This window comes from Oryctolagus cuniculus, chromosome 10, assembly GCF_964237555.1.
Source record: "Oryctolagus cuniculus chromosome 10, mOryCun1.1, whole genome shotgun sequence".
In the NCBI taxonomy this organism is placed as follows: Eukaryota; Metazoa; Chordata; class Mammalia; order Lagomorpha; family Leporidae; genus Oryctolagus; species Oryctolagus cuniculus.
This window is the reverse complement of record NC_091441.1, coordinates 102614001-102635303: the sequence shown is the minus strand read 5'-3', so window position 1 is coordinate 102635303 and position 21303 is coordinate 102614001. Positions and strand designations below refer to the sequence as shown.

The following is a 21303-nucleotide window of genomic DNA, read 5'->3' as shown; positions in this document are numbered from 1 at the left end:
GTCGACACTGGCGTGTGAATCTATGTTTATTCCCTCTCTGTTCAGTCAGTCCTGTTCCTTCCTGTACATGTTATGGGTCTCTGCTTGGAATTTTTATCTCTGTGTGATGCAAGAACTTGGAGTAGAAATGAAGACACTCATGCCTACATCCATTACCAGACACAACAACACGAATAAATCTTAGAAACTCAGTGCTGAAAGAAAAGACAAACAAAATAATACAAACTATAAAATATCATTTGTATAAGTTCAAAACCAAGCAAAGCTAATAATAATAGAAGTCCCAGTAACAGATACATTAGGAGACACAGGTGGGGCAGCTACTGAATCTTAATCTGCCTAATGCTTATACAGATATAGAAGTTCATTGAAAATGGAATAAAAAGATAAGCTATTTATTCATTTTTAAAAAGATTTATTTGAAAGTCAGAGTTACAGAGAGAGACAGACAGACAGACAAACAGAAATCTTCCATCCACTGGTTCACTCCCAGATAGGCCAGGCTGAAGCCAGGAGCTTCATTAGGGTCTCCCACATGGGTGGCAGGAGCCTAGGTACTTGGGTCATCTTCCACAGCTTTCCCCAGGCCATTAGCAGGGAGCTGGATTGAAAGCGGAGCAGCCAGGACACAAACTGGGGCCCAGATGGGATTGCAGGTAGCAGCTCTACCACTACACCAACACCACCCCTGATAAGTTTATTTTGATGCCCCATAATCTGAAATTCATGAAGTTTTTTGATAATACACATTTTTTTCATGAACTTTTTGAAAATTCTACATATATAAAAATACATTCAACTCTATTGAAAAACTGTTTCTTGGGCTAGGGCACACAGCTGCACACATGATTAACACTTGGACACTGCTATTAAGGGACTCACAGCCTGGCAGAAGCCCAGAGACCTCCCTGATTTCATAACATCCCCATCACATATAGAAAACTACCAGGTGCTGTCATCATGGAGTGTTGATTAGGGCCAGCAAATATTAAGTCTTGATTTACTTACCCATCATAGTAAATGTCTTCCCTGAGCCAGTCTGTCCACTGTAAAAAGGAATTTTTATATATTATTTTTATACATAAAATTTAAAAGACTACTGTCCGATTCTAATACAGTCTGCTAATACATAAAAATTGTTTTCCATTTTTCAACTATATTAGGTAAAAATTCATCTTATTTTCCTCCAATCTCACTACAAAGAACTAACCATTATTAAATGTTGGTAAATGCTTCTAGATTATATAAAGCTGGCCTTTAAATTTTCATTTAATTTTTATTTACAAAAATTGGGCTGATACTTTGCATATTGCTCTATAACCTATCTTCCCTTTAATTTTATCTCAGATATCTTTCTATTTCAGTAAATAAGAGGTCATTATTTTTCACAACTACATAGTATTCCTTGAAAAATGGGATCTTGTGGTATCAATTTATTAAACTAGAGTCAATTACACTTTTGTGTCCAATTTTTGCTATTGGAAACACTGCAGCAATTCCTTTCCTAAATTCTTTTCTTTTTTTTTTAAGACTTATTTATTTTTTTGAAAGAGTTACAGAGAGGGAATGAATGACAGAGAGATGAAGATCTTCTATCCACGAGTTCACTTTCCAAGTGGCCACAATGGCGGGGCCAGGCCAAAGTCAGGAGCCAGAAGCTTCCTGCAGGTCTCCTACATGGGTGCAGGGGCCCAAGCACTGGGCCATCTTCCGCTGCTTTCCCAGGCCATTAGCACGGAGCTGGATTAGAAGTAGAGCAGCCAAGACATGAACTGTTTGTTGCCCTTATGGGATGCAAGCATCACAGGTGGTAGCTTTACCTACTATACCGAATATCCAGTCACAGATTACAATGAGCTAGTACAGAGGGCCAAACCGGCTGAGCAAGGAGCTCAATTATCTAAGAGTAGAGGAATCTTCTCTCAGGTGCCTAGAAAAATGTTGTAGGAGCCTGTAGGTCCTCTTTGAGACTTGTCTCAAGTATTGAGCCAAAGACCAGAGGTCCTGAGAAAAAACAGCAGATGGCTCAGGAATACAGAGAGAAAACTGAGAGCTAAGAGATATCTGCAATGATGTACTACTGTCTCTTTTCGACAAAGTTCTTTAAAAAAAAAAAAAAAAGATTTATTTATTTATTTGAAAGGCAGCATTACAGAGAGACAGAGACAGAGACAGAGAAAAAGAGATCTGGTTCACTCCCCAAATGGTCACAATGGCCGGAGCTGGGCTGATCTGAAGCCAGGAGCCAGGAACTTCTTCTGGGTCTCCCACTCGAGTGCGGGTGCCCAAGGACGTGGGCCATCTTCCACTGCTATCCCAGGCCATAGCAGAGCACTGGATCAGAAGTGGAGCAGCTGGGACTCAAACTGACACCCATATGGGATGCCGGCACTGCGGGCGGCAGCTTTACACTGTGGGTCAGTCACAAGCATACCAAGAAGCTACGGAACTCAGCAACACTGCAATGCAACCAACGCATCCTATCAGCTTGGGTCTGGCTCTTAACTCCTCTCTCTTCTATTATGAGATTCTGAATTCCCCAGAGAAAGCCTCCTCTTTGGAAAAGAGCTTTTGATGAAAAATTGCTGACTTGATAGGTTAAGTGAAGAGTCACACAAGAACACCAATAAGCAATCACTGAGAGACAACTTGACATTGTGGACATCGGACACCCACGGAGATGAAGCTGACATTGGTCTGCCTCATAGTACAATTTACAGTAGACCATCTGTTACCCACGCTGTCCCACAAATCGCTTTTATGATTTATGAAAGCTTTATATTATTTCTATTTGAATTTCTATATTTCCCATGTAGTTTTTATGTTTAATACTAGGGAAGTAGAGCCAGTTGACACTTAGGGAGTTATCAGTTTTTACCTTGAAGTGGCCAATATGGGGATGTGGAATTTTTATACGTTACAAAGGTTTGGCATAGTACTTTTGGTACACTGTGTTATCACAAGGGCCAGTGTTACAACTGCTTGCGTTTTGGTTTGTCCTGGTGGGGAACAAAAGGGTAACTGTTCTAGTCACAGGACAGTTACTATGGGTGCTTCATGGTGTGGAGCACTTACACGGCTGCAGTAGAAACGGATACCCCAAGGACATCATATGTTGAGCCATGTGGATGTGCGGGGTACTCAGTCTCAGTGCGCACACCACTGAGTGCAGGGCAGATGTGTTCCTTGAGACAAAGTCAGGACCCAAGTCCTCTCTCAGGGCCAGCGCTGTATTGCAGTGGGTTAAAGCTCCATTTTGCAGGGCCGGCATCCCATATGGGGACAAGTTGAAGTCCTGGCTACTCCACTTCCAATCCAGCTCTCTGCTATGGCCTGGGAAAGCAGTGGAAGATAACCTAAGTCCTTGGGCCCCTGTACCTACATGGGAGACCTGGAAGAAGCTCCTGGTTCCTGGCCCAGCCCTGGCTGTTGCGGTCATTTGGGGAGTGAACAAATGGAAGACCTCTCTCTCTCTCTCTCTCCCCCCTTCTCTCTCTTTCTGTTTAGCTCTGCCTTTCAAATAAATTAAAAAAAAAAGTAAACCTTAAAAAAAAGGAGCCAGCGCTGTGGCATATTGGGCTAAGCCTTTGCCTTCAGCACCAGAATCTCACATGGGCGCCAGTTTGAATCCCAGCTTCTCCTCTTCTGATCCAGCTCTCTGCTGTGGCCTGGGAAAGCAGTGGAAGATGGCCCAAGTGCTCCAGCCATTGTGGCCATCTGGGGAGTGAACTTGCAGAGCAGATGGCAAATTTTTCTCTCTCTGCCTCTCTGTTACTCTACCTCTCAAATAAATAAATAAAATCTAAAAAAAAAAAAAAAAAAAAAAGATTATCTTAAAAAAAAAAAAAAAAAGTGGGTCAGCCAGTAGTTGAGTCTCGGCTGCTCCACTTCCAATCCAACTCCCAGCTCTCCCTGCTAATGTGCCCGGGAAAGTAGAAGATGGCCCGGGCGCTTGTGGAAGCCCCAGAAGAAACTCCTAGCTCCAGGCTTCAGACCAGCCCAGTTCCAGCTTTCCAGCTGTTGCAGCCATTTGAGGAGTGAACCAGCAGATAGAAGATTCTCTCTCTCTAACTCTGCCTTTCAAATAAATATTAGAGAGAGAGAGAGAGAGAGAAGTGGGTGGTAACTGGGACTCGAACCACTGCCCATATTGAATGCCAGCATTATAGATGGCAGCTTAATCCAGTGCACCACAATGAGGCCCTCTCCCTCATTTCTTACCATACGATCCAGCAATTGTATTCCTAAGTATTTACCCAAGCTCATGTTCACACAAAAATTCATATGTAAGTATTAGTGGCAGTTTTATTCACACTTGATAAAAACTAGAAGCAAACAATGTTCTTGAATGAGTGAATGGATAAACAAACTGGGGTATACCCAAACATAAAATACGAATCATCAAAACAAAGGAATAAACTACTTAAGTCTCCAATGTAGCCAAATCCTAAATGCACTTTATGAGAAAGATGATAGATCCCAACCATGTAACGCTCTGGAAAAGGCAAAACCAGAGGAATGGAAAATATTATTGTACCCTGAAGCCAGGAGCTAGCAGGAGGGAGGAGTGGCTGACTGCAAAGGGGGTGCACAGGGGAAATCGGAAGGTGAAGCAGCTGTTTTCCATGGCACTGGGCGCTGCACATCTGGATCCATGTATCGCTCAAAACCAATATAACTGCACGTCACGAAGGCAAGTATGCAAACGGAACAAACAAAATATACCAACCAGGATGTGTGGGATCCCAGGGTGGACTGCATCTAAGTATATCACAAACGTATGCCATAACTCACGGAAGGGGGTGGGTGGGAAAGGAACTTAACTAGGTAACTAGAAAACGGGTTCTGACTACAAACTGTAAGACACAGAGGAGAAAGAAACTGTACATGAACACCGAACTGGGCAAATTCTTCTGCAGGGATACGGGCCACAGCTCTGAAGCTGCTTTACGGGCATGGGGGCGTTGAACAAGAAAATGGGCGACAGGAGGAAGCCGGGAGCACCACTGTCCGCAGGGGAAGCCAGCGCTAAACAGAAAGGAAGGCGAGGAATCCCCCCGCAGTACTGCAGCATCACAGGCAGCAGCAGGAACGCCCGTCTACTCCATCTGTACACAAGTGCACAGGCACGGCTGTGTCTCTCTACATGACTGGGGACAGATACACATACATTACCCGGCTCTGCGGAGAAGGCCTAGGAGCAGTGATACGCCAACAGCAACAGACAACCCAGTTGCCCAGATTCCGGTTTTTAAAAACCGCTCTCTAATAAAAGGAATCAAGGTGCTTTGTACATGGTTGATTCTAGGCCTAGAGCAGAGGCAATACTAGATGATCCAGGAGCATCCGTAAGCCATGAAGTGAGAAGTGCACAAACACTGAAGGACGTGATATGTCAAAGGGACACAGAAACCAGCCCATCTTACTACTGATTCTCCGGGTGGGGCGGCCTCACCGGCAGAGCCCTTACAATCAGAGAACCTTTCCCGGCTGCAGTCAGGGCAATCTGAGCGAGCCAGAGGAGCCAGAGAGAGGCTGTTGGCTCTGAGACAGAGAAAGGGGGTTGTAAGCCCAGTAAGGCGGGTCACTTCTAGACCCTAAAAAGGCAAGGAAACAGATCTTCCAGCAGAGCTTCCAGAAAAAAAACACAGCCAGACTGAGGCCGTGATTTTAGCCCAGTGAGAGCCAGGGTGACTTGTTCACTTATAGAACAGGAGGATAGTACATCTGCGCTGTTTTAAGCCACTAAGTTTGCAGTAATTTGTTACAACAGCAACAGGAAGGGGCCAGTGCTGTGGCACAGCATGTAAAGCTGCTGCCTGTGGTGCTAGCATCCCACATGGTGCCGGTTTGAGTCCTGGCTGCTCCACTTCTGATCTAGCTCCCTACTAATGTGTCTGGGAAAGCAGTAGAGGATGGCCCAAGTATTTGGGCCCCTGCACCCATGTGGGAGACCTAGGGGGAATGAACCAGCAGATGAAGTTTCTCTATCTCTCCCTATCCCTTTCTCTCTGTAACTCTGCCTTTCAAAGAAATAAACAAATCTTTTAACAAAAACCAGCAACAGGAAACTAATATAAGCACTTACTATGCAAAGATGGTCCCATTATAACCACTCATGCAGGACTCCACAATGCTTTTAGCCACAGCTGAGAATACAGATTCCTATAAACACAAGCACCAAACCTGTTAGCATTTCATTAAAACACACACATACATTCATCCTGTATTTTAAAAACAATAAAAACTGAATGCTTGGATTTTTTTCTACAGTTGTAATAACAGGAAGATTATATCCTTTACGGAAAAATGGCAAAAAGTTTAAGACAATAAGACTTTAAACACAATTAGGTTGATTAATTTCCTATACAGTCACTGACCTAAAATACACATCTTAAGCATTACACAGAATTGAATATTATATGCAAATATTATTAACATAATATGCATAGCCCTACATTTTTCAATAATTTTCCCATGAATTTGCACTGAATAATCAACCTCTGATTTTTATGTTACATAGAAGCAGATGCAGCCTTACGAACAATGCAAGAACTACCAAACCTACCTGCTTCAATATGGTAGTCATGAGCCACATGTGCTTACTGAGTACCCGGAATATTGCTGACTAAATTGAGACATGCAGTTAAGTATGAAATACACACATATTTGGAAGGCAGAGTATGAGTTCTCAGAAAGTTGTGTGGGCTAGCACTAACTGGATCATCACCAAATTTCCCTCAACTAGAGAAGCCACCGGTGACGACATAATAATCCTGACTCCTTGAACCAGGAGTTCAGCTCCACGTGCCCATCATGTGAGTGGCTCTGCACAGCACGACTGTACCATCACCGAGTGCAAAGGGAAAGCAAAGTGGCCTTGTGCCACTCGGGTACAAAGTTTGATGAAGAAAGAAGGAAACTAACTTTTAATACAATTACAATTTAAAAAATAATTATGGAATATTCAAACAGCCTTAACTGACATCTGCCAAACTAAAGAGACTAGAAATAAAATCCGTGCAAACCAAGTGTACGGCCGCATGGGAGGAGGGGCTCACTACCTGAGTGGTGTCCACGTCGGCGACGTGGTCAAACGTGAAGGTCTTGGGCTCAGGGTTGGAGTGCAGCCGCAGCGTTGTGGCGGACAGCACAGACAGGCACAGGCTCTGCTCTCCCTCGGCCGCCCGAGGGCCCTCTGCGGGGGGACGGAGTCGCACGAACACTTTGATGGCATCACCTTCATTACTAAGACAGAAGTGGCAGAACAGCTAAGCTTATGAGAGAAAAGCAAACAGAAGAGGATCTTGGTCTCATATGGCCTCTGCTTCTATAAGGAAAGTGGCCTCAACGAAGCCCAGGCCTGACCCCTCTAAAACGCACCTCACTAGGGTCTCCCGTGCCCCCGCACCTGTACCACTACGCTGCACGGTCAGCACCTTCCCCAGAAATCAATCAAAGGGAACTCCTCTCCAGGGGCGCCCAGCACTGCTCGGCTCTCACCTCCCTCTTCCTAGCAATGATAAAGTACATTGCTCTAGGGGAAAGTTATGCCATGGATCTTACATGTCTGCCTGGAAGGCCAGGGAGCAGGGGAGGTGTGGTTTTTCCTTACTGCCAGCTGTCAGGGACCAAGCTACATTTTGAAAGAAGCACCCCTTATTATGCTAAATGGTTGCTTTAAAAATACAACATCCCTAACTCTTTGGGGCTCAGCAGCAAAATTTTCTTACCTTGGCTGGTTAGACTGACAATTTGTCACATTGCGCAACTCAGCTAGAAAAAAGATAATGAAGTCATTAGAAGTGGCCCCGGCTGCACTACAGAAAGTCCATCCCGTTCCCCTCAGTAGCTGACGCGCCCTCTCAGTCCCTCCGATCCCTGACACTGCCGGTGGGGAGCACGCCTTCCACGCTGCACCCTAGCCCCTTACATCGGCGATTGATGTCCACTCTCACGGTTTCAGATGTTAGGGATATTGGGGACTTCCAAATCAAAACCTTCTCCCGGGCTGTTCTTCTGAGCCCCGGGCTTGGCCAGCTGATCACCTACTTGGTATCCGCAGCGGGCAAAGTCTCAGATTTAATGCGTCCAAACCTAAGAGCCTCATCACCCTTCCCCCTCCAGCTCAGTGAACAGCAACGCCAGCTTTCCGGTCGCTCAGACCCTGTGCTTTTCCGAGCTCGTATCCAATCTGTTAGCAATCGTCAACACACAGGCCAGAGATAACAAGTGTTGGAGAGGATGTGGAGAAAAGAGGACCTCTGCACACCATTGTGTGTGCAGCCACTATGGAAAACAGCCTCAGGGGATTCTCAAAAAGAACTACAGCTTCCATAGGATCCAGCAACCCCACTTCTGGGAGTACGTCCTGGGAAATGAAAGCGCTCCGCAGATGAGATGAGATGAGATGAGATGGCCGCAATTTCACGTTTACTGCAGCACTGTTCCCAGTAGCTAAGAGATGGCAATCACCGAAGTGTTCATCTCCTGACAAATGGATAAGAAAATGTGGTGTATACACACAATGGAATACCACACAGCCACCAAGAAAGCAAGAAGCCTTGTCATTCGCAGCAGCACAGCTGGAACTAGAGGTTATTACATTAAGTGAAATAAGCCAAGTACTTAAGGACAGGTATCACGTGATCTCACTCATACGTGGAATGTGAAATTAAAAAAAGTGATCTCATAGAAGCTAAAAGTCTGATACAGGTGGGCAAGGATGTGAAGAAATCAGAACTCTCAGGTACTGCTGGTAGGAAGGTAAGACGATGTAGCCGCTTTGAAAGAGAGCTTGTGGGCCAACACTGCGGCATAGCAGGTAAAGCCACCACCTGCACTGCTGGCATCCAATACAGATGCCGGTTCAAGTCCCAGCTGCTCCACTTCCGACTGTGCTCTCTGCTATGGCCTGGGAAAGCAGTGGAAGATGGCCCAAGTCCTTGGGCCCCTGCACCCTCGTGGGAGACCTGGAAGAAGCTCCTGACTCCTGGCTTTGGATCAGTGAGGCTCCAGCCATTGCAGCAGCCATCTGGGGAGTCAACCAGTGGAGGGAAGACTTCTCTCTCTCTGCTTCTCTGTAACTCTGCCTTTCAAATAAATTTAAAGAAAAGAAAAGAAAAAAAAAAAAAAGAGCCTGGCGGTTCCCTAAATGATTAATACAGTTATCCAAGACCCAGAAACATACTGTAATAAAAGAAATATATATATATATATATCTGGTCTTCAGCTCCTCTCCCTGGTATACAAGTATTAGCTGACTAACGGCTGGCAGCTCCTAAGGCAGCTTCAGGGTAGGGCCGGCCACCTGAAAGGAAACGGCAAGATTAGAAAGGAAGGAGGCCCAAAGGTAAGCTGATGGACAGCGACGGCCCTGTCATGGAGCTTGCACAGACACCCAGGCCAGGGCTGGAAGAGCTTCCAGACAGCCAAGCACGTGGAGGTTCCTGGAGGCTGGCAGATGCAGACAGCGCGTGGAGGCTCCACCCCCTCTCGCTCATGCCCTGCCTCTTCAACTTCTGTAAGGTTCTTAGAGCAAACCAGCAAACAGCAAGGAAACGCCTACTCACTTCTGTGCTCTGCTCCAGAGAATTAATCAGAACCCATAATGCAGCACTGGACAACAGACAGCACAGCAGAGTGACCTCAGAGACAGGAAAGAGGCCATGAGCCTCAGACTGCTTCCAATTTAGCTACCTGGAGTTTCTAGATGTAGTGCAGGCGGAGCAGTGCAGAACAGCTTGGTAACAAGGGTGATTTGAGGATAAACAGTCCGGAGTCGGCAGGGTGAAAAACTAGATGAGAGGTTCACAAAGGGAGGAAGCTCTGTCTCTACAGAACTCTCTGTAATAGGATGGATACTGATCTGCATACGTGTTCAACTTCTCTGCAATTCCAGCATTCCAAATAAAATGTTTACTTAAAAAAGAAGCAAAGCTAATTAGGTAATAGTGACAAAAAGTGAGTTTAAAAATTACATAAGGGCGGGTGTTGGGCACAGTGGTTAAGGTACCACTCGGGACCCCTGCATCCCCCCTCAAAGTGCCTGGTCGGAGTCCTGGTTCTGCTTCTGTCCCAGCTTTCTGCTAGTGTACACCCTGGAACGGTACAGGGGATGGCTCCAGTATTGGGTCTCTGACACCTACATGGAGTTCCTGGCTCTTGGCTTTGGCCTGGCCCAGCCCTGCTACTACACACATTTGGGGAGTGAACCAGCAGAACTTTTTTTCCCTCAAATAACAAATGAAAATAAATTCAAAAATTTTAAATTACAGAGGTGGATAGGTTTTTATTTTATTTTTTTAAAGATTTTATTTATTTGAAGGACAGAGTTACAGAGAGAGGCAGAGACACAGAGGTCGGTCTTCCATCCATTGGTTCACTCCCCAGATGGCCGCAATGGTCGGAGCTGTGCTGATCTGAAGCCAAGAGCCAGGAGCTTCTTCCGGGTCTCCCACAGGGGTGCAGGGGCCCAAGGACTTGGGCCATCTTCTACTGCTACAGGCCATAGCAGAGAGCTGAATTGGAAGAGGAGCAGCCAGGACTAGAACTGGTGCCCATATGGGATGCCAGCGCTTCAGGCCAGGGCTTTAAACCGCTGTGCCACAGCACCGGCTCCTGGATAGGTTTATCATGATTCTAACTGGGACCTGAGGGAATATCTTGGAGAAGTGCTAAGATGTACACACATACATGCTGGAAGCATCTTCTACCCTTCACTGCCCTATTATGCCACCTCCTGATTGAAGGTTAAAGGGAGCATAGAAGTCCATCATGTGGCTACCTTAAGATTTTAACATTGAAAGGGAGTCCTCTGTAGACATTCATGAAAGCCTTTAAACTTCGATGCCTCCTGTATGTCTGCCTAAAAATAAGTGGAGACTATTTTCAGCGGCTTTATTCAAATGTCCACCCACATGAGACTAAACAAACTGAGGTATGCTCACATACTGGGACACTACACAGGAACGAGAAAGAATTCACCACAGCTATGTTCGACAGCGCTCACGTCCCCAGTAAAAGAAGCCAGGATGAAAGAATACATTCTGTACAGTTCGTAAGAGGTTCAAGAACAGACAAATCGGTGGTGCTAAAGTCAAGGCAGTGGTGTGTGTGTGTGTGTGTGTGGCAATAGAGCACGAGGTGCACAGGGGACTTTGTGGGTACAGGAACAGTTCCATTTCTTGATCTAGTAGTGGTTACATGAGTGTACTCACACAAAAATCTCTTCAACAGTACTTTTTATTATTATTATTATTATTTGACAGGCAGAGTGGACAACGAGAGAGAGAGAGACAGAGAGAAAGGTCTTCCTTTGCCATTGGTTCACCCTCCAATGGCCACCACGGCTGGCGCGCTGCGGCCGGCGCACCACGCTGATCCAAAGCGGGGAACCAGGTGCTTCCTCCAGGTCTCCCGTGCGGGTGCAGGGCCCAAGCACTTGGGCCATCCTCCACTGCACTCCCGGGCCACAACAGGGAGCTGGCCTGGAAGAGGGGTAACCAGGACAGAATCTGGTGCCCCAACCAGGACTAGAACCCGGTGTGCTGGCGCCGCAAGGTAGAGGATTAGCCTAGTGAGCCGCAGCGCCGGCCTTGAACAGTACTCTTGAGGTTCCTGCCCTTGACTATGTATAAGTTATGTCTCAACAAACGAGAATTTTTAAGTTTCCCCCACTTTTAAAATGGCCCTACGATGCTTGACTTTGCAGCACAAATATTTACTCATCAATCATTTGACCAAATATGATTAAGTTTAGAAAAAGAATCTTAAACTCAGTTGCTTAAGGGTTATATTGCACGTTCTCACTTCTGAGTTGACAGCAACCCATGATGTCAATGGTGTCACTAGAGATGGCCTGTGGGCACACAGAGCACACTGCTCTCTCCTTCCTGGGCTCCCACTTCATGCGGAAGGCTTCTGGACTGCAGGGAAGGTGACTTAACCTAGGCCGTTGTCAACCTCAATTCTGCTAACAAATTCCCAAGGCATCCCCACTGTCCCATCACTTTCAGAAAGCTGCTCGAGTTCAGCTCATAGGCAGGACAGACACCACGTTCCATTAAATAAGCAGGTGCTCTAATTACGGCACCGCTACTAGTTCTCTTGCTTGAGCCCACATTCACTGAACTTACGGCAGAGGGTGGAAAGAACAAATACTACAAATGCGCAGAAAGCAGAATAAACATGTCTGGCCAGCGAAGTTCCAATCTGAATACTGAAAATGGGCAAAAGAAGTATTTTAGATGGACAAAGAGAGTACCACCAGGTGTTTGGATAACGTCATGATTGCCCTGAAAAGTTAATAAAGCAACGGACTCATCAGAAAACAATGGCAACTGACCGAGTTACAAGCAGTAAGGACGCCGGGAAGTTGAAATGCTGAAAGCTCACAATTTCTTCAGAATCATCGAACATGGGCCTCTCTCTCCATTGCTACCATAAGATCAGTTCACCACCAGCTTTACTCCCTAAGCGTCCTTGAGGAGCCAGACAAGGGAAGAGTTGCACCCATTCACAGAGACGGCAAATGACTCCAAAGTTAGTGAAGAGACTATCAAAAACAAAAACAACAGTGCTCTCCTCTATGGAAAAAAGGGAAGAAATCCGATGGATTTTTCTTGAAGGGAAACCAGAGACTGTGAGAATATACAGCAGCGTCCTCTTAGCCAACTTCTGCTTTCCGAGACAATAAATAGGAAATTTCAGACACACACAATCCCCAAGGTTCAGAGAGCTCTGTTCTGAGCAGCGTGTCAGTCTCCCAGGAACCTGCCTGGGGAGGGGGGCCACCTGGCTGGCGCATCAGCGCCGTGCGCTCCCAGCATCTGAGTCACCAGCAGTCATCCTGGGGGCCAGATCACTGTGCGGAGACCCCTGTGCTGTGTGCAAACAACGCTTACTTTGCTTAATAATGACCCCAAAGCCCAGGAGCAGTGACAATGGCAATCGGATTGCAGCAAATTGTGATACCTCTTCTCCTTTATTACTGTTCTTAACCTCTCACTGTGCATAATTTACAAGTTAAACTGTATCCCAGGTTACGTACAAAGAGGAAACACCGTATTACCACGGGATACGGTGCTGTGTGCACAGTGACCCGGCCCCCAGGATGGCTACTAAGCCATCAAGTGCAGAAGCACACACAGTGCTGATACGAGGGCCAGTGGCTCTCCTCCAGCGGGGCCTGGCGCGCCCTGGGTGAAGGGACACTGAAGACAGTGCCGCAATCTGCGGAGGCAAGCCACCCGGCGAAGAAGCGGTAGGGACACACAAACGCTTCGGCGAAGTGCAGAAGGCGTGAGAGCAAGGGCCCGCCCCCAGGCCAGGCCACCCGGCGGGGACGTGCAGAAAGCGGCCGGAACGAGCGCGACACCGGGCGCCGACTCCGGGTTCTGCTCGCTGCCAGCCCGAGCGCATGAGACCGCGCCCCGTACACAGAAGGAAAAAACGAGGGCGACCCCATTGTCTTTGAGGGCCACAGATTCCAAAGGCCCGCGCGAGCTTGGACAGTTCCTACCCTTCGCCCCTCCGGGGAACCCCTGACGGCGGGCGCGCGCTGACGGCTGGGCTCGGGGGCGGGGACGGGATCACGAAGCCAGGGCTCCAGACTTACTTTTGCAGCCCGGCGCCATAGCACCCTCAGCTCTCGATCCCGAGGCCGCGGCCCAGGACCCCACCTCCCAGTCGCGCACCGCGCCGGGATACCGACCGCTCAAGATGGCCACGGATTTGAATTTGGCGCTTGGGCGGGACGTTGACGTCAGCTCGGCAGCCGCCCTCTGGGCCGGACTCCGCCTCGGGGGCGTGGCCTGAGGGACGTCAAATGTGCGCGCCGTCGCCTCTGCCCCGTCGCGCGTCGGCCCTGGGGACTGGTGTTTCCCTACAGCTACCATGAGCAAGCGGAACCAGGTGTCCTACGTGAGGCCGGCCGAGCCGGCGTTCCTGTCCCGCTTCAAGGAGCGGATCGGCTACCAGGAAGGACCTACGGTAGAGACCAAGGTGAGCCCCGGCCGCCCGCCCCTGCCGGCCTCTGCCTTACCCGGGAGGCCAGTGCCCACAGCTCGCTCCTCTCCTCCGCACCCGGCCCCCTCCTCGGGTGGACCTCCGACCCAGGCTGGGCCTCCACGAACAGCTACATCCTCTTGCCCCAGGAAGCGCTGTTCTTAAGAATGACCTGACGCAGGTAAAGCGCTTTGACTTCGAGAGATGGTTGAGAAAGATCACTTTCCTGTCTCTTCTCTCTCAGTTGCGGACCTCAAAACCTGTGAGCTAGACGGGCGCGAGACAACGCCGCCCTGTTTCCAGATGAACGGAGGCCACTCGATCAAACGCCCCCACGTCCTAAGACGGGACTCTGGGACCCCTTTGGAGGACGGTCCTGGATCTCTTTTTGGAATGCTTTGTTGTCACGCACAAAAAAAAGAGTTAAAAAATAAGAGTAGGTAAAAGCCTTAAATATCCTGGCCTAAATAGAAGAAACTTCAGAAAGAACCGCAGCTGACTAGGTTAGGATTGATGGGATGGGAACCCCGTGGAAGTCAAGTTCTGGGCCTCCACAGGCTTCCACTGGGACGGGTTCACACCAAGACCTGCCCGCATTAGGAACAGACTAGTATGTTTAGAGGCTGTGTGGAGGAGCGGTTGGTACTTGCTAAAGATCCGCTGCCTTCAGTTCAGTTTGAACTCACTGACAGACAAGACCGACTTGCAGTTATGCAGTACAACAGGCCTGTGCCAGACTTGAAGAGATGGATCCTCAGAATGCCTTTCCTGTCGCATCTCTTTCACAGGCCACTGCCTCGCCGCAGCCCTTCAAAGCTCCTGCAACAGTGACTCCTCCTCTGCCTTACCCGTATCTCATATATAATGCTCATTTTTTATTGCAGCTACTTGTTCTCTTGTACGTATCCACCGCTAGACCAAACTCTCCAAGCATCTGTTGTTTTTCTTAAATATTTACTTATTTGAAAGCCAGAGTTACAGAGAGAAGGAGTGGCAAAGAGTTCTGTTGGTTTACTCCCAAAATGGCTGTAACTAAGCTTGCAGCCTGGAACTCCATCGGGTCTCCCACATGCTGGCAGGAGCCCAAGCACTTGGGATACCTTTTGCTGCCTTCCCACGCACATTAGCAGGGAGCTGGATTGGAGGTCAAGCAGCCGGGACTCACACCAATGCTCTTATGGGATGCCAGCATTATAGATAGTGGCTTACTCCACTGCGCCACGGTGCCTGCCGTCTCTCAGCATCTTATCTGTGTTCCCAGGACCCTGACAACACAAGACGTGGGCACTGAGCAGCTGTGCTGGTGGGATGACTGTGCTTGTGATCAGATGAAGCCTCACGGAAGGCTCATTAGGTTGAGTCTTGAACACAGGTCAGCAGGTAGAGATGGAGATGAGTCATGGGCTCTATGTAGAAATGATGGAGGGGGCTGGCACCGTGGTGTAGGGTAAGGCCGCTGCCTGCGTGCCAGCATCCCATATGGGTGGTGGTTTGAGTCCCAGCTGCTCCACTTCTGATCCAGTGCTCTGCTATAGCCTGGGAAAGCAGTGAAGATGGCCCATGTCCTTGGGCCCCTGCACCCACGTGGGAGACCCAGAAGCTCCTGGCTCCTGGCTTCGGATGGGCACAGCTCTGGCCATTGCAGCCAATTGGGGAGTGAACCAGTGGATGAAAGACCTCTCTCTCTCTCTCTCTGCCTCTCCTTTTCTGTGTAACTCTTTCAAATAAACAAATAAATCTTTAAAAAAAAAAAAATCAGAATGAACCAAATCAAGACTAAAGTGAATGCCCTTTGTTGATAGGAGGAATAAGGAGCATTGTAGTAGAGGACATTTTAAGGAAGCTTTCCTGTGTGTTTTTAATATTAAAGCTTTAACTTTCTCAAAACATTCTTACAATATGCAGATATTATCACTTTTTGACCTTCCAGAAAGTCAATAAGCAGAATGCCTTGAGCATCCAAAAACCTGTTGCCTTCACTTTGAATACAGTAGTTTTTGGCACCCATTGAGCAGAAAAGTTGGCTCCACTTTTATTTATTTAAGTCAGAATTTTGTTCATGCTGAGCCACTTGAAATGTCCATAGCAGGTTACTCTGCTATTAATCATGCTCCTTTCCATTAAGGCACAAACAAGGTCATTTTTTCCCTGCAGACTGATGTGGGTGGTCTGCCACTGTGGGCTTCATTTTCCACATGATCTTGTCATTTTCTGCAAACAACGTACCCATTTGTCAGCTGCTGATTTCTTGGGGGTTTTATCCCCATAAACTTTCTGTAAAGCATCAGTGATTTCAGCATTGTTCTATCCAAGCTCCAACATAGACTGGATGTTTGTTCTTGCTTCACTTTTGGTGGACTCATATTGTTGACAGGTGTCTTTTCAAACAGATGCCTCAAACTGGATCCTGTTCAGACATGCTGTAACAACTTAGCACACGTTTAGTTTCGTGCAAAAATCTTTAAATTCCATGCATACTTTGTTCCAGAAGACATATTTTCCATGAACTCTTTGAAGATGCCCCTTACACACACCTGGAACACAGCAGAAGGAAATCTCCCAGCTGAAACTGGCAGGAGGGAGAAGGGAGGAAGGTTATCTTTTACCAGCTGCTTTTTGTATTCTGGTGGTGGTTACATTTTCTGTCTAACTTTCAAATAGAGGGAGGTGAAGAGTGATGAGGAGCGAAGAGAACCAACGTGGCGTGGTGCTGCCCTGAGCAGGCGAGGAAAGACCACAGTGCCCAAAGTGGAGGGCCTGACACTAGTGAGGGCACACAGGGGCCCTGCTCAGATGAAATGAGTTCTGCACAGGCTCCCCAGAGTGCTGCCAAGTAGACCTGTACCCAGTGTGGTTAAGTTAGGCTTCCTGCACACTGTCTCTGTATTTTCCCCCAGAGAATCCAGCCACAGCTCCCTGAGGAAGATGATGAGCACAGTGACAAAGAAGATGAACAGCCCCAAGTGGTGGTTTTAAAAAAGGGACACCTGTCAGCTGAAGAAGTCATGAAGATTAAAGCGGAAATAAAGGCTGCCAAAGCAGGTTTGTCTGAAAGGAATCTTTTTTTCTTTTGTTAAACAAGTTCAGAAACCAGGAATGTGAAATTGTTGTAGTTGATCTAATAGTGTGGAACATTTGAGAGAGACAGTCTGTGATTCAAGGCTTGGCTTTTTAAGTTACCAGACGTGTAAATTTGAACAAGTTATTTCCTCTCTCATCAGAAAAAGGGGGACAATAACTGTACTTACCTTATTAGGTTATGAAGATTAAGTGAATTTAAGTAAAATCCTATTTTTATTTTATTATTTTTTAAACTTTATTTGAAAGGTTGACACATGCACACACATAGATCTTCCATCTGCTAGTTCACTCCTCCAGTGCCTGCAATAGCCAGCGCTGAGCCAGACTGGAAGCAGAAGCTGACTCTGAGTCTCCCACATGGGTGGCAGGGACCCACGTACATGGGTCATTACTCGCTGCCTCCTGTGGTGTACATTAGCATGTAGCCAGAACCAGAAGCAGAGCCGGTACACATACCCAGGTACTTGGATATGGGATGTGGGTATCCCAAGCAGCATCTTAACTACTGTGCCAAACACCTGCCCCAGCATCCTGTTTCTAAAAAAATGTAGTGAGGTTTATGAATCAGTCAACAAAAATCTATTTAATTTGTGCTTAAAGTGTGGTATGCTGTATGGTATATTTTTCATTATTCCTAAACATTTATTATACTGCATCAGGGGAAAATGCTGTCGTTAGAACCCATTTGTACAGAGCTGGCAGTGTTATGGAATACTTCAGTGAGTTTGTGTTGAGTGACTGTGTGTCTATGGGCAGGTAGCTAGAGGCAGACAGAATCAGCCTGAACGGACTCAAGGACATCTTTCCGTACAGTAGGGGATTTTATTGCTATTTGACTCTGAAACAGAGATGAGAAGTATTTTTTACTTTGTTTTTTGCTCAGATGAAGAACCACCTCCAGCCGATGGGAAAATTATGTATCGAAAACCAGTTAAGCGTCCCTCAGATGAAAAATACTCAGGTTTAACAGCAAGCTCAAAAAAGAAGAAGACAAATGAAGATGAAGTCAATAAGCAGGACTCAGTTAAAAAGAACTCACAGAAGCAAATAAAAAACAGCAGCCTCCTTTCTTTTGGTAATGAAGATGAAGATGAGTAAACATTTTGAGCTCAGACTCCTTTGAAAGTATGAGGTGCTTTTCAGATAACTTTCTCCTATTACAAAGATACTATATGTTCATTCTAGAAAATACAGGAAAAACTAGTAAAATGAAAACTAAGTCCATCCATTAATACACCTCTGCCTGGAAATGCCAGCTCTGCGGAAGTTAACTCCTATTAATGTTTTGTTATTCCCCATATGTGGGTGTGTTTATATGTAAATTATATTTTTGAAACATAATTAATGTTGTGTTATGAACATTCTCTATCCTACTTCTCATTTAACATTACATTGTGAGCATTTTCAAAATGTAAATTCAAGGGGCTGGCGTTGTGGCATAGCAGGTAAAGTGGTGCACCGCCTGTGACGCCAGCTCCCAGATGGATGCGGGATCCTGTTCCAGCTGCTCCACTCTGATCTAGCTCTCTGCTGAAGGCCTGGGAAAAGCAGCAGCAGATGGCCTGAGTGTTTGGGCCCCTGCCACCTTGTAGAAGACGTGGATAAAGCTCCTGGTTCCTGGCTTCGGCCTGGCCTTGTCCTGGTCGTTATGGCCAACTGGGGAGTGAACCAGTGGATGGAAGATCTCTGTATCTCCCTCTCTCTTTGTAACTCTTTCGAATAAGTACATCTTTAAAAATGTATATTAAAAATTACATTTTGTCATGTCAGTAAATTTCAAAACCCTGACATTAATAGTTAGAGAATTTCATTGACAGCTTCCCTATTGTATGCTCCTCATTAGTGGAGCTCCATTGTGGGTTGGGAGATGATTATGTGCCTGGTTAAAAAGACCTCCCCCAACTCATACCAAGTGGGCTGTGTGACTCTGCTTTATAAAGCTTCTGGGGGTGTACACACAGGACTGACCTGGCAGGCCTGAGCCTTTCCCTTGGTCTCCATCCTGTCTGGAGTAGAGACGTGGGTATTTCTAATGATTTCCTTAGAGTGAATTGCTAGAAGTTAAACTACTGGGTCAAATTTAAATATTTGTATAGCTGTTGATATTTATTCCCATATTGCTTTCAGAGAATTTTGCTGTTACTATCTTATGCACTATCTGTAAGAGCCCACTTCTTATCCATGTTAGTAGTGCACTAGCCTTTTTGGTACCAGGCCCTTAAGTTTTGTGAATTGGATAAATTGAGAGTAGCATTTCACATAGTTAAACTATGATCTACCAGGAGAGACTAAACTCTTTCATACATTAATACACCATTTTATGTTTCTTTTTTAAGATTTATTTATTTATTTATTTGAAAGGCAGAGAGAAAGAGAGGTCTTCCATCCACTGGTTCACTCCCCAAATGGCTGCAGTGACTGGACTGGGACAGGCCAAAACCAGGAGCCAGGACCCTCTTCTGGGTCTCCCAAGAGGGTGTAGGGGCCCAAGGGCTTGGGCCATCTTCCACTGCTTTCCCAGGCCATGGCAGAGAGCTGGATTAGAAGTGGAGCAGCCAGGACTCAAACCAGCACCCATATGGGATGCCAGCACTGCAGGCAGCAGCTTTACCTGCTATGCCACAGCACCAGCTCCATTATATTTCTTTTTTCAATTAACTTCTTGTTCATTTTCTACCATCATAGTCCTTATTTTCTTACTAATTTGTAACTTATGTAATCTATCAATCTTTTGTTCTGGCTCCCAGCCACTTTGTCAAATAAAGAATACATTTTTTTTTTTTTTTTACATTTTAAACTTTATTCCACTTAGAATTATTTTTCCTCAAATCATCAATTGTCCTAGAACCATATCTATTCCTCATCTATTTGAAAGACATCAGAATGCAGGATTGGGGTTTTGGGGTAAAGAAGGGAGGGAAGCCTTATAAAGCCTGAGCCATTCCTTATGATTCCTCAAGACCCTGATTAATCCTAACAATTCTCATTAATAATCAACCGAAACTGGAGGCTTGTTATGATCCCATCCTTCACTGGCTACATCCATCTGAAGTTAAGTCTCAGAGCATCCTATCATGAATTTAGTGCCCCCATCTCTCTACTTTAGGTACCTGATGTAAAGAATACTCAAAAGTGGTACACGTCAGGCCAGCGCCATGGTGTAGTAGGCTAAACCTCCACCTGCAGCGCCAGCATCCATGGCCACTGGTTCGTGTCCCAGCTGCTCCTCTTCTGATCCAGCTCTCTGCTATGGCCTTGGAAAGCAGCAGCAGATGGCCCAAGTCCTTGAGCCCCTGCATCTACATGGGAGACCCGGAAGAAGCTCCTAGCTCCTGGCTTCAGATTGGCCCACCTCCGGCCGTTGGGGCTATTTGGGGAGTGAACCAGCAGATGGAAGACCCTTCTTTCTCTCCTTCTTTCTTTCTGTAACTCTACCTCTCAAATAAATAAAATCTTAAAAAAAAAAAAAAATGCTGCATGTGGGTCCAGAGTCCATGTAAATCACACCATCCTGAATTCATGCTGCAATACTGTCTTTAATGTATGCTCACTTGTTATGTAAGCCAGAGGTCCTCCTTGCCCCATCTGGGTCATTGCTACATCCATTCTTGTCAAATTATAGTGCTTTAATTACTGTAAATTGTTATGTCTCTGTCTGGAGATGGCAATCTTGAAGGCATGGACATTGTCTTATTCATCACCATGTCCACCTTCAGGACCCACAACAGTAGCTGGTATATTAAACATAATAAACACAGTTAGAATGGATGAGAGTGTGTTCTCTAAATTCCCTTTTACAGACCAGCAGTTCTCAAAGTGTGCACTCTGGACCGGCAGCTTCAGAACCCTCTGGGAACCTCAAACACATATTCATGAACCTGCCTACTGAGGACTGGGCCCAGCTCAGCAATCTCTAGCAAGTCTGCAGGTGGTGATGATGTTTGTTCAAGTTTGAGACCCTTTAGTAAAGACTACTGGAACTGCAATAAAATGAAAAATTCAGACATTATGAAAAACATTGTATTCAAAACTTACATCTTGAAATACATCGTACCGATGAAGCCTTTCCTGCAGGCGCTATTTCTAACAATGTAACTGTAAGAGCTATCCATGAGGAAACAAGTCTTACAATGAAAGGCCAAGACCACAATGTGGTGGGATGTGAGATGTGCTGAGCATCATTTAGGAAACTGCTTTCCAAGAACAGTGAGTCCT

General features: G+C 46.4%; 2 protein-coding genes across 10 annotated transcripts in view; one reads left to right on the top strand and one right to left on the bottom strand.

The window, feature by feature from the left end:
- KIF15 (kinesin family member 15) overlaps positions 1-21303 on the bottom strand; it is an 82834-nt gene that overhangs the window by 52025 nt on the left and 9506 nt on the right. For 5 of the 6 annotated variants that reach the window (XR_007921580.2, XR_011379568.1, XM_008260507.4 and 2 more), the window contains exons 1-5: positions 13619-13774; positions 7734-7776; positions 7065-7248; positions 6089-6165; positions 1009-1046 (exon numbers count right to left, since the gene is read on the bottom strand). Coding sequence is in view for 4 of the 6 variants with exons in the window: in XM_008260507.4 (XP_008258729.3) it covers positions 1009-1046; positions 6089-6165; positions 7065-7248; positions 7734-7776; positions 13619-13637 (361 nt within the window). In the remaining 2 variants the exon portion in view is untranslated. Of the gene's footprint in view, positions 1-1008; positions 1047-6088; positions 6166-7064; positions 7249-7733; positions 7777-13618; positions 13775-21303 lie in introns of those variants that run through there. The other variant, XM_070050937.1, reaches the window with a different exon arrangement.
- On the top strand, positions 13804-21104 carry KIAA1143 (KIAA1143 ortholog). 4 transcript variants are annotated; one of them, XM_051851688.2, is made up of 4 exons: positions 13804-14004; positions 16905-17049; positions 17972-18213; positions 20889-21104. In XM_051851688.2, exons 1-3 carry the CDS (start codon positions 13897-13899, stop codon positions 18184-18186), a joined length of 468 nt encoding a protein of 155 aa, XP_051707648.1. In that variant the 5' UTR covers positions 13804-13896; the 3' UTR covers positions 18187-18213; positions 20889-21104. The 4 variants fall into 4 exon arrangements, with proteins under 4 accessions (XP_051707648.1, XP_008258727.1, XP_002713261.1 ...); XM_008260505.4 differs by lacking the exon at positions 20889-21104 and adding an exon at positions 20195-20559; XM_002713215.5 differs by lacking the exon at positions 20889-21104 and having other exon boundaries at positions 17972-20559.

What these genes read in the sequence shown, in the direction of transcription:
- KIAA1143 (XM_051851688.2), top strand. Translation starts at nt 13,897, where the DNA reads ATGAGCAAGCGGAACCAGGTGTCCTACGTGAGGCCGGCCGAGCCGGCG. An exon ending in GACCTACGGTAGAGACCAAG is followed by an intron (nt 14,005 to 16,904) that starts GTGAGCCCCGGC and finishes ATTTTCCCCCAG; the next exon opens with AGAATCCAGCCACAGCTCCC. An exon ending in AATAAAGGCTGCCAAAGCAG is followed by an intron (nt 17,050 to 17,971) that starts GTTTGTCTGAAA and finishes TTTTTTGCTCAG; the next exon opens with ATGAAGAACCACCTCCAGCC.